Consider the following 12,212-nt stretch of genomic DNA (forward strand, 5'->3'; position numbering starts at 1 on the left):
CACATCTGAACCCGAGCACAGCAGTGGCCACGGGCGGGCGAGGTGAGCGGGCTGAGCTCAGGGGAGCAGGGCACACTCTCATTCCTTGCAGCTCTTGCTCCCTGGCCCCCGCCCCGGCCCCATACGGTTTGGTGGGGGCGTGCGTGTTCTGTGATTCCCGCAGGATCCCAGGCCTGCCCGGGGTTCCACTTGTTTCTCACGGCTAATCCAGCTCCCAGCCTGGAGCCTCCGCGCTCACTGCATTAATCAGCCTTGCTGGAATGATCACATGGTCCTTAGCTGCCTCCCCTGTTAGCTGCCACTCGTCAGCAGCTGGCAGAGCTGGAGGCTGCAGGCCCCTGTCTGCAGAAAGCCTTTCACTTCAGAATACTGGGGGGTGTGCAGACCCCGCCTCCTTTTCCTGCACCTTTGCACCATCTGACTGACTAAATGGTGGTCCTCCAAACCAGAAAGGCCCCCAGACAGTCTGAGGAAATTGTCTCCGACTAGGTCATGTTTGCACTTGAAGAATTCAGGTATGTCCTGGGTTTCCTCCATCAGCCTGCCGCTGGGTTTTTGTCCTCTCTAGGTTTTTGCTGTGTAATGACAGCTCAGGCTCCGGCTGGTCCTCATAAAAGAAGGGTTCTTTTCCACGGCAGGGTTTCTCCTGGTCGTGGGGGTGGGCGCGCCGAGGTGGTGCCGGTCTGGGGTGTCGACTGCAGGCACCCAGGCAGCGTGGTAATCGGTTTGATGGTGTGTGAAGGTGGCGAGGACCCCACCTTGCGCCTCATCCGAGCTGTGCTGGTGCTGGTGTGGAGTTCTGAATACTGACTAGGAACTGCTTATCCAGATGGAGCCTCTTGCTGCCTTTTGTTTTTCTTCCTTTGTCAAACTCCTGGAGCCTTACTGCTCTTTAAAAAAGCACTGATTGCAGCGGTGAAGGTGGAAACCCTGGAAGTGTGTCTGCTGGCTCATGATTTGGTCTCGGCTCTGATTTTGCTCATTGTGGACGGTGGTCTCGTTGCGGCTGGGCAGTTTTCTGGCAAGCGCCCTCATGGTGTTTTGTGAACAGGCTCCTTCTTTGCTTTGGTAAGCTTTTCAGCTGCTGTAATTATGAATGCTCCAAATTAGAGTCTTTTGTGAATCTTATTCCCTCATCTCTCCCCTGGGAATCTGTCCCCAGTATGAATGTGGGGAGAGGGCTCCAGAAAAGAGAGTTTCTCAGTAATGAGGCTAAAGGAGGTGGGATGAGGGGGGTTCCCGGCTCCTTTTGCTGTGGGTCTCCACCTCTTCAGAGCATGTGGAGGACAGCGTGTTTGTATCGAACCTCTGACAGCTTCTCATTTCTCAGATGGAATTTCTGTGTATTTAGAACTGAACATAAGTACCATATTGACGGGCAAAGGAGTGACTGTGTGGCAACCTTACAGGCGGTTTTTGTTCCCTCCAGATGTAGCTGCAGTGGGCATTAAAATAAGAATAGAATCACCACCTCTCGTTGCTTGTAAGAGGAAACTGGAGACCTTGTCATCAAAATTGAGGGAGAAGATGAGAGATTCTTCAGCTGTCTGTAAGGGAAAGCGGGGCTGCAGAGGTTGCTCCCGCCCTTCCTGTAAACTTGGGGCTTTGCCTCCAGGAAGTTACCCTTTGTTGGAGAGCGCGCCTCTTCATCATTCCTAATGGACAGGTTTGTGCAGGTTTCCATGTGGCAACCTGCTCTGATATCATGAAGTGACACCATGACCAGAGCTCACTGCTCGTGGCAGCTCTGTCAGGTGACCAACAGAAATTTATTTAATGCCTGGCAGGTAAGAGTGGACAGGTCATTGGGAATGAGTCAGGAGTCACAGGTTCTAGTCCAGGTTTCTTGATCCTTGTGAGAATTAGCAAGAGCATCCTAAATTGTGGAAAGTAGTACAAGGGTGAGGTTCATGTTTTACGGCTAGCACTTGTTCTAGACGGAGTAAGCCTTGGCTTTGGCCTTGAGCAGACGTGGAGCCTTTGCTTGCCTTTTGGAGTGAGAACAGAGGGGTAGGGAGACCCACCCCCACTGTGGTGGCCCCTGGTCCTGGAGCGGGTCTGACGAGCTGGGAGGGCTCCGGTTCAAGGGCACCGCTCTGCCGAGCTGAGGAGTGGGAGATGGAGCAGAAGAGGGAGGCTTCAAGCTTTGGCTTCAGCCAGCTCTGAAGAGTTTTGCTGAGCATGACTGCATTTTGTGACAGCTGCATGGGGCCAGACAGATGGCTTTCTTTTGTGGTCAGGGGACTTGTGTGAGGTTCAGGGCATTGTGGTGGGGCTCGGGGCTCAAGAGGAGCTCACTTAGCTTTTTAGTTTAGGTCAGCTTGGTTCTCGAGCTATAGCACACGGTAGATTCACCCAGAGGGCTCACAAAAACCCATCCCCAGCATTTTAGATCTAGTAGGTCTAGGGTGGGGCCTGAGGGCTTATGTGTGTCCAATGAGTTCTTAGGTTTTCTGGAGACCAGACTTTGAGAACCATTGGCTTAGGGAAAGCGGACAGACTGTCCTTGAGATGGGAAGTCGAAGGTACAGCTGGAATCAGAAACAGCAGATCAGGTACAGGCAGGTGGGTGGGGCGGGGTGGGGTTGGGAGCACTCATGGGGAGGTCACACTCGGGCCATGCGATCTCAGCTGCCCTCCTCCTGGGGAGGCCTGAGAACAGTGGAAAGGAACACTGGGCTGAGCACCCATGAAGCTTGGTTCGTGACGCTGGCGCTGCCGTGGACTGTTACGTGAGGGTAAAAGGAGGAGAGGACTGTGGGGGACGCCGTCAGGTTATCTGCAGACACAGCCCTCCATAGACAGCGCCAAGGCCACGTTCATTTGAACAGGAAGTCTGGTTGACAGACGTGTTTATGTGCCCCATTTCCCCACTGGACTGTGAGTTCTAATCCAGTCTGTCAGGCCATGCTGCTTTTAACTTGATTTCTTAGGGCCTAAAACTGCTGGAGAAACAGTAAGGCCTTAGTGAGTGGTGAGCACAGTCATTTTCAGGAGGACTTAAGACAGATGAAAAAGCAAGCAAGCCCTCTGGCTAGCTCGGTGCCAGCCTGGAATGCCCGCTGAGTGCCTACTGGTACCGGTTCAGAAGAGCATGTCGAAAAGCAGACATCTGACCTCCTGAGAAAAATGAAAAGTATCCTCAGCACACCCCCACTGATGGAGCGCCAGAGAACTCCGACCTTGTTTCATAAGGAATCCCTGCGATGACCTCACTCTAGACTGTGGCGACAATGGTCAGGACTCCCCGGGGCCGGGCTGCAAGCCTGGAGGGCTACAGGGACATGGAGACGTGAGGCTGGGCCAGCATTTCCCCACTGCTTAGGGGCTTTCCCTGCCTCTCCCTGACTGCAAGACCATGTTGTCCTCACACCGGGCCAGCCGGTCTACCTGGCTATGCTAGGAGACACACTGCATTTGAGTTTTTGCTTTAAAAAAAAAAAAAAACTTCGTAGGTGAGACATGTACTGAAGTAATAGTTTAAGTCAACATTTACCTGTCCCCACACCCCACAGAGACTGTCCTCTGAGCCCCTCTGGAGATGGCTTTGTAGAACACGGTCTGGTTTCCTTCCACCCCTAGATCCTAAGCAGGGACCGCCTGCCCTTACCAACCCCAGAAGAAAGAGTCTGAAATGTGACTTTCAGACTCATGGTCCCCCAGATGAGAATGGAACCCAAATCAGGAGCTCCCGCTTCTCAGAATCCCTGCTCCTTGTTGTGGTTTATTCCCAGTGCTAGCTCCAGAATGTGTGATCCACAGTTGGAATGTGTCAGTCATGGAAAAATGGGAAGTTACTATTTTGGGTCTGTTGTGTTTTATTTTTAAATAAAACATTATTATGGAAGGATGGGATTCAAACTCAGACTCGTTCTTTGATAATTCAAATTTATATCTAGTCTTAGGAAGTGTCACAACTTTTCTTGCCCTTTCACTGGAATACTGAAATGAATTACAACGAGTGGTATCAGGGACACCCTGATACCACTGAAGCTCACGAACCAAGAGACGGCCCAGTGTCCAGAGCCCAAGCCAGCTCAGTGCCTCTCGTCTTCCAGGCCCTGTGATCTCTTGAGGAAACAGGTATTTAGGTACAGCGACGTTCACACCGTTGCCGGTGTTCAGTCACTGAGTCGTGCCCAGCTCTGCAAGCCCATGGACTGCAGCACACCAGGCTTCCCAGTCCTTCACTATCTACTGGAGTTGGTTCCAACTCAGGTCCATTGAGTTGATGCTGGGCAGGCGATGGGGAAGTGGAGAAACAAGATCATTTCACACCTACTGTGCACCAGACACCACTAGCTGCTTTGCCCCTCGTAGTTTGAACCCGAGTATCATTTTATGGAGACGTGGACAGTCCCAAAACACATACCTCCAACCCAGAAACAGTGTTTGCTAAGTGAGTGAAGGAAATGAGAACAGAAGCTCCGAGAGGTCACCTGAAGTCACCCAGCTGTGGGGGTCTGGTCAGTTTCACTTCAGTCCTCCTTTCTCAGATACCCTGTGCCGAGAACGCCATCCTGTGACTTGACCTTGTGTCTCCCAGCCAGCACAGCCTTTCTGAGTTTCTCCTCTGGGCCCGGAGCCCGCGGTGGCTCCAGGCACTCGGCTCACCTCCCCAGGTGTGGGGAGGGTGGGGAACAGAAGAGGAGCAGAGGGCCGCTTGTAGGGCAGGACCGACTGACCCTCCACCCGACCTCCAGCTCCGAGGCTCCTCACTCCTTACTTGTCTGTGTGGTACTTACTGCAGTGTAATTGTGTGACAGTTCCTGTCCCATCTCTCTCCCCTACTGAAGTCTGCACCCTTTGAGGCCAGGAGGCATATCTTAATCCTCTGACAGCACCACCAGCTGTTAACCTAGACTCAGCTCTTGTGTGAATCAGGCTTGTGTGTGCTCAGGTGCTGTTCATGTCCGATTCTTTGCAACCCCATGGACTGTCGCCCGCCAGGCTCCTCTGTCCATGGGGATTCTCCAGGTGAGAATACTGGAGCGGGTTGCCATTTCTTCCTCCAGGGGATCTTCCCGATCCAGGGGTTGAACCTGTGTCTCCTGCATTGGCAGGCGGATTCTTTACCACTGAGCCACCCGGGAAGCCCCAGTACTTGTATTAGAGTAACTTTAACTGAATTAAGTCATGGTCTCTAACTGGGGGAGGGGGGCTGTCCTACTCCCCAGGGCTTCCTAGCACTCAGGCCCTGGTAGGGGGCGGTGGGGGCACATGGGTGGAGGATGTGGGTGGACAGTGAGGGCAGAGGGAGGGGAAAGTAGAGCAGCAGAGATGAGAAGAGACAAGTCTCAGTGACTTGACAGTTTCACCTGCTGCTGGTCTGACCAGCCACAAGCAAAAGTTATTTTGGGAGACAAATAATTTAGCTGTAGGATGGCAACACAGATATATGTAAAAATGCTGGCCTATCCTCCATTGTTAAATAAATGTCACAGCTGCTGAGTTTCACTCAAAGAGAAGCGGTGTTGTGGAACCAGACTCCAGTCCAGTCCATACATCGTGGATGTAAAAGCCAAGACCTTGCAGAAGTCACTCCATCTCATCTCTTAGTTACCTCACACAGAGGAAGAGGGCTGTTTTGAGGATTACATACTGGAAAGCAGTGTGTAAATTATAAAACGCTGTGATAAATGCTTGTATTTGAAAGTTACCTGGTTAAGGTGCTGCTTTATTAAACTGTTTCCATCCCCCATTTCTCTTTGCTTAGCATTGTGGTCTCTTATATGGAAAACAACAAAATAAAACTGAATTAGAAGAAAGATTCAGCTGCACTCATTACCCAGAGGAAGGAGCCCTAGAACAGGAGACCAGTTTGGGTCTGTGTGACTCTTGCTCTAGTTACTTAGGATGATTGCAAAAGAGTCTCCAGCTGTTTAGGTTCAGAGACCTGTGTGGTGCCTTGTTGGAGGCAGGAGGGCCTTTTTCCTGTTAGGATAACCGTTCACCCAACAAACCACTTGCTGAGCATCAGTTGTTGTTGTTGTTGAGTCACTCAGTCGTGTCCGACTTTTTGTGACCCCATGGACCACAGCACACCAGGCTTTCCTGTCCTTCACTATCTCCCATGGCTTGCTCAAACTCATGTCCATTGAGTCAGTGATGCCATCCAACCACCTCATCCTCTGTTGTCCCCTTTTCCTCCCACCTTCAATCTTTCCCAGCATCAGGGTCTAGTCTAATGAATCGGCTCTTCACATCAGGTGGTCACATATTGGAGCTTCCACATCAGTCCTTCCAGAGTATTCAGGACTGATTTCCTTTAGGATGGACTGGTTTGATCTCCTTGCTGTCCAAGGGACTCCCAAGAGTCTTCTCCAACACCACAGTTCAAAAGCATCAGTTCTTTGATGCTCAGCCTTCTTTATGGTCAGCTCTCACATCCATACATGATTACTGGAAAAACTATAACTTTGACTAGACGGACCTTTGTTGGTAAGGTAATGGCTCTGCTTTTTAATATACTATCTAGATTGGTCATAGCTTTTCTTCCAAGGAGCAAGCGTCTTCTGATTTCACGGCTGCAGTCACCATCTGCAATGATTTTGAAGCCCAAGAAAATAAAGTCTCTCACTGTTTCCATTGTTTTCCCATCTATTTGCCATGAAGTGATGGGATCGGATGCCATGATCTTAATTTTTTGAATGTTGAGTTTTGAGGGAGTTTTTTTCACTCTCCTCTTTGACCTTCATCAAGAGACTCTTCAGTTCCTCTTTGCTTCCTCCCATAAGGGTGGTGTCATCTGTGTATCTGAGGTTATTGAGTAGAAGATGCAAATCTGTGTCATTCTGAGTCCTGGGAAGGTGCTTAACCAACACCAAAAGCATGGGGTGAGGGTAGCCAAAGACAAAACGAACCCGGGGAAAACCAGAAGCGATTCCAGACGGTTCCAGATAGGGTACTGTGGTTCAGGAGGAGGACAAGGCGAGGTTTTGCCATGGTGAACACTAGGGAGACTTGCAGGAGGAGGCGTCTCTCGGAGCACGTCTTAGAACAGCTTCAGATTTGAGGGGAGGTGGCGGAAAGAAAGGGGGGACTGCTGGCAGCCGTGCAGGAGCTGTACCCTGGGAGCGGGGCCGGTGTGGTCTTAGCCTGATGGTGGCTGATGAAACCTGAGGAGAAGGCTTTTGCTCATTCTTTTCAGAGTAACCCAGTCTGGTTGTCTTTTTCTCGTGATGGTCACTTCTCTCTGCCCTGAGAAGTGCCCTGGGTCACTGCTTTGCCGAGGTAAACCTTTCTCACCTTTAGGGAGTTCGTGTCTTACCGGTGGGAGGCCACGCGTTTTGCATTGCCGGCTTGTTACTTTGCGCAGGTTACTTCAGTTCTTGCTTTAGTTTGCCAGTCTGTAAGATGGGGGATTACCTACCTCCTAGAGTGACTGTGCTGATTAAACAAGATCATTTACATAAAGCATTTGGCAGGGTTCCTGGCACTTAGTGGGCTTCCCGGGTGGCACTAGTGGTAAAGAACCCGCCTGCCAGTGCAGGAGACGTAAGAGACTCGGGTTCAGCCTCTGGGTTGGGAAGATCTCCTGGAGGAGGGCATGGCAACCCACTCCAGTATTCTTGCCTGGAGAATCCCATGGACAGAGGAGCCTGGCAGGCTACAGTCCACGGGGTCACAAAGAGGCAGACATGGCTGAAGCGACTTAGCGCACACGCACGCTGGCACTTAGTAGATATTCAGTAAATTCATTCCTTTAATTTACTTTAAGCAGCAGAGCATTTAATTCAGACCCTCATCCTGGATGAGAAATCACGTAGGAGCCAGGAAAGAGGCCTGAGCCCTCTGAGGACGAGGAGCTTCTCTCATGACCCCATCTCCTTGGCATTCAGACTCAGAGTGCCAGCAGTCAGTCCTTGGACGATAATCCTGTTTGCTGCCAAAATGTTTATGACACAGTGAACCGACCGTGATGTGACTCACAGCTAGGAGCCTGGGTCTGGGCTTGGTTGACGCACGGATTCACCGGGCTGAGAGACCAATTGCGTTCCCTGCAGTTGACATACTGGGCCTGCGTGCTCCCCGACCGAGGGCAGCGCAGCCACACCCCACGGCCAGCGTCAGTGCTGCCCCAGTGCCGCCGACTCAGCCCCAGCCCGGGACTCCGGATCTGCGTTCCTCCGGTCACGTCGATGCATCCCCCGAGACTGACACGCGCAGTGGCTGGCTGCTGAGCTGACACGGACAGGTTCAGGGTGTGAGCTCCCTTCTGGGGGAGGGCAGAGGGAGTTAACGGGTGGGGACTCGGTGGAGGGGCAGTTGTAGATTTGGTGGGGTCCATCCCAGGGTAGTTCTATCGGGCATCAGGAGCCACTGGAGACCTCAACTTGGGGGTCCTTCGTAACAGTCCCTTCCTGGGAGGGCCCACCGAAACTGAAACACGGAGCCCAGGTCACTCCTCACACCCGGTAAGTCCAGGTGCTCAGAAGTGGAGCTCACGCACGAGCCCACCATTGCTCCTCAACCCTAGCTGAGTTCGGGGAGAACCCGAACCTCGGGAACCTGCAGATCCTACGTTTTGGTGACACTGTGTTACCTTAGATACGCCATTTAACTTCACTGGGATGTAGTTTGTCCACCTGGAAAATAGAAATGGTTCATAAGAAAACAAGATTATGGCCATGCAGGAGCTTGGGGAAATCAGGAGCCCTGGATAATTACAGGTGCTGTTAACATGTGCTTTCAAGTTCACCTGGCGCCTCTGGCCGCAGAGTGAACCACATGTCTTGAGTGTGCGTGACTCATAGACACAACCCTGAGTTGGAACTGACCTCCTGCTGGTGTGTGTCTCTTAGACTAGCCCAGCCTCCATCTTCATCAGCACAGGGGCTGGAAGAGAGCAGAGACAGCCCGTGTTTACCTGTGGAGGCCCAAGAGGAAACTGGAAACTGGGAGCTCTTCCAGCTCCAAGAGCACCCCTGGGCCACCTGGAGCACAGGCTCGAAGGAAAGAGAACCTGGAGCGGAAGGTGGATGTCCCTCCAGGGCCCGCTCCCGCTCTTCAGAAGCTCCACCAGTGGGGCCGGTGGCTCAGACAGTAAAGAACCTGCCTGCAACGCAGGAGACCCTGCAGGTTCGATCTCTGGGTGGGGAAGATCCTCTGGAGAAGGGAGAGACAGGTAAAACTGTGTGGTTGGATATACAGGACACCAAGCAGACTGTACGCTTTAAAGGCGTGTTTGGGCTCAGACGTGAAATCCTTTTTCCTAGAGAGAGGATGCTTTCACAGTCAAATGAACCTTGGAGCCAGAGTGAAGACTGTGTTTTCCTTATCCACCAACTTACTGAGGAGTGAGCGCAGTAGAGTCCTGAAGTGGACAGAGGAAGATCCGCTGTGCTGCTCTTGATAAAACTGTTTTCCTGCCCTTGTTTGGGGCATTACGATAATCAGGTCCCTGTTGTGAATGAAGCTCACTCTGCCCTGGCAGAAAAATGTGAACACAGCTTTGCCTCACAGAACGGTGGGCGTTCCAAGGAACACGGCCTGGTGTTTGGGGGCCAGTCCTTTACTGAGAACTCCGTCCACAGCCAGTCCAGCTCCTTCTGCAGCTGCAGGCCTCTGTGGCCTGATTGCGTGCTCTCCCTTAACCCTTGACTCCCAGGAGTCTTCCTTCTGCTCCTTAAACGGGTTTAGTCACAGATCTGCATGTTCTGCTCTGCTTCCCTGTCTCTGAACTGAAACTGCAGAGCGTGTTTCGGGACTTAGGAGAGTGTTGTAGGTTCTTCTGGCTCTGCACAGCGAGAATTCGACAAGAGGCAGAGTGACAGGTAAGGAAGGGTTTATTAGTGAGTGGAGGACACTTGTGTGAGAAAGAAGCAGGTGGGCCAGGGAGCACTGCCCAGAACTTAGTGAGCCACGGGTTTATCGTCACAGGAAAAGTGGGGAGGGGGCGAGGACCACCTTCTCCCTGCCTCTTGGGTAGACCTCACACTTCTACCGCCAGCTCCTCCTCCTTGTTGGGCGGGGAATGTTCTTGTCCCCAGATGGCCAGACTGGACTGCAGTGGCGTACGGACGTGAGCCAAGTGAGAGTCGCACACACCGGAGGGTGGCACCCCACCTCAGGTTTCGGTGTAATGTCACCCTTTCCCTATATTTTTTCTTTTTCCTGTGTGCCGAGGAGCATATCCCAGGAATCATTAACTTCCTCACCCCTCCTGGGGAAGGAGGTGTGTCTCATTCCGTCAGTTATTTCCTGCTCAGGGCACATCTCAATATTCTGTTGCATGGTTTTGTTGCTGAGCAAGCCTGCTTGCTTTGACGGGTGAGCAAACTTGCTTTCTTGAGTGATCATTAACATGGGGTCTCCCGTACCTCTTTCTTTAATTAGGGTTCCCTAGTGGGATTAGCTGTTTAATCACCCACTCTGTGCCTTCACTGTGCCCCTGTCAGAACCATTGTCTTCTTCCTATGAAACCCTTCCAAACCCAGCACTGCACACACTTCCTTTAGAGCCTTTTCTGACCACTGTGGCCCAAATGAACTTTCCCTTTTTCACTAAACTCCCATGCAGCACTCAGGGTGTCGAGCACCCAATCTAATAGCTTGTTCTTCTCATTCTTATCTTCCTGACTTGGTAAGGATACTTGAAGGCAGAACAGTATCCTCTTCATTCCATCTGTCACACTTGAGCAGAGTGGATGCAGCCCAGCTTCTCAGCACTTGTTATTTACTCATTTTTATTACTTATTTCGAACCTCCTGCCATATGCCAGTCATTGTTATAGGCCAAGAAGGGGAAATGGCAGGAAAAAGGCCAATTTGCTGCCTTTTTGATGTCTTTTCACTTCTGAGCATGAAGCCGAGATTGGAATTTCGAGAGAGGTCCTGAATCTGGGGAGCAGGCCCTGTTGTGCCCGGGCAGAAGATCAGGAGAAAGGCCTGAAAGGGACCAGGTGGTAGATGTTCAAATCTGTAGGGAGTTAAAAGGGTTTGAGCTAGTAAAAATGCGTGTGAAATTTAAAGAGTCCTTATATATTTTAATGAAAATATTCTGATTCTTCAGGATTCAAATACAAACAAGATAACACATGGTGCAGTTGTACCCACTATATCCCAGGCACTTTTGTTATCATCTCTAATTTTCCCAGCAATCCTCGAAGCTCGGCATTATTTCTACTATCTTATGTAAGGGGCACCTAAGTGTCAGAGAGGTTAGATCCCTTTCTCACACATCTGCTTAATCGGTAAAGCTGAAAATCTGACCTGTGTCTTCTAACTAAAAAGTCAGTGCTTGTTTTTATCATTCTGACCCTAATTTTGTAAAACAGAGTCTGTGAGGTGTTCTGGCTCTTTGTGCTTTATGTAATGCTTCCCTGGTAAGTGACTGTATTGCATTGCTGAGCCCTGACTGTGATCAGTGAGACCTGCTGAGAGCTGCATTCGCGTGAACATGTGCAGCACTTTCCTCATCGGAGTCCGAAGAGGCAGCTGCTGGCCTTGTCGTGTCTGTCCAGCTCCACACGAGCTGGTGCTTGAACCCGTGCCGGCTGGCTCTGGGACCTGTGCCTTTACTGTCTTAGTCATAGGAGGGGCTTTGTGGCTGAAGAGAGTTCTGTGGTCAGTTGGTCAGAAAAATTGCACAACCCCACCCCCCACCCCCAACCCGCAGAGTAGCATGAAGCTCTGGTAAGTCCTGCAGGGGCAGCTATTACATGTGTGAATTTTGCCCCTGAGTTTCCCATGTATGTTTGATGAAGGGATTTTTGCTGCCTAACATTTGCATGCATGCTAAGTCGCTTCTGTCATGTCTGACTCTTTGCGACCCCACGGACTGTAGCCCACCAGGCTCCTCTGTTCATAGCATTCTCCAGGCAAGAGTACTGGAGTGGGTTGCCATTTCCTCCTCCAAGGGAATCTTCCCCCGCCCCAGGGATTGAACCCGAGTATTTCTGCATCTCCCGCACTGTCAGGCAGGTTCCCCACCAGTAGCGCCTAACACTTAATTTTTAGTTTAAACTCTGGAAAAATACTGCTGTATGGGAAGGAGAATCTGAGCCTCGGAATTAGAAGAGGGAGAAAAGAGAGTTGTTGTTCAGTCACTAAGTCATGTCCTACTCTTTGCAAACCCATGGACTGCAGAATGCCAGGAGAAGAGAATATTCAGGGGAAAATACATAAATGGAAGAGGATAATAAGGCCTGAGATTTGAAGTCTCATTTAGGTATGAGTTCAGGCTTCTGCTCTTACCGGCTATGTATTGTAA

At 51.1% G+C, this 12,212-nt stretch overlaps 1 protein-coding gene across 6 annotated transcripts in view; it reads left to right on the top strand.

The window, feature by feature from the left end:
• The window catches only part of EVL (Enah/Vasp-like), a 148,259-nt gene that overhangs the window by 39,437 nt on the left and 96,610 nt on the right, over positions 1 to 12,212 (top strand). Inside the window, exon 1 of one of the 6 annotated variants that reach the window (XM_061395317.1) lies at positions 307 to 515. The exons of 1 other annotated variant lie outside the window; for it this stretch is intronic. In XM_061395317.1, coding sequence (XP_061251301.1) covers positions 493 to 515 — 23 coding nt within the window. In that variant the 5' untranslated portion in view covers positions 307 to 492. Of the gene's footprint in view, positions 1 to 306; positions 516 to 12,212 lie in introns of those variants that run through there. 4 more of the 6 variants (XM_061395320.1, XM_061395319.1, XM_061395313.1 and 1 more) reach the window with 4 other exon arrangements.

The sequence above is a fragment of the Bos javanicus genome, chromosome 21, assembly GCF_032452875.1.
Source record: "Bos javanicus breed banteng chromosome 21, ARS-OSU_banteng_1.0, whole genome shotgun sequence".
Taxonomy (NCBI): domain Eukaryota; kingdom Metazoa; phylum Chordata; class Mammalia; order Artiodactyla; family Bovidae; genus Bos; species Bos javanicus.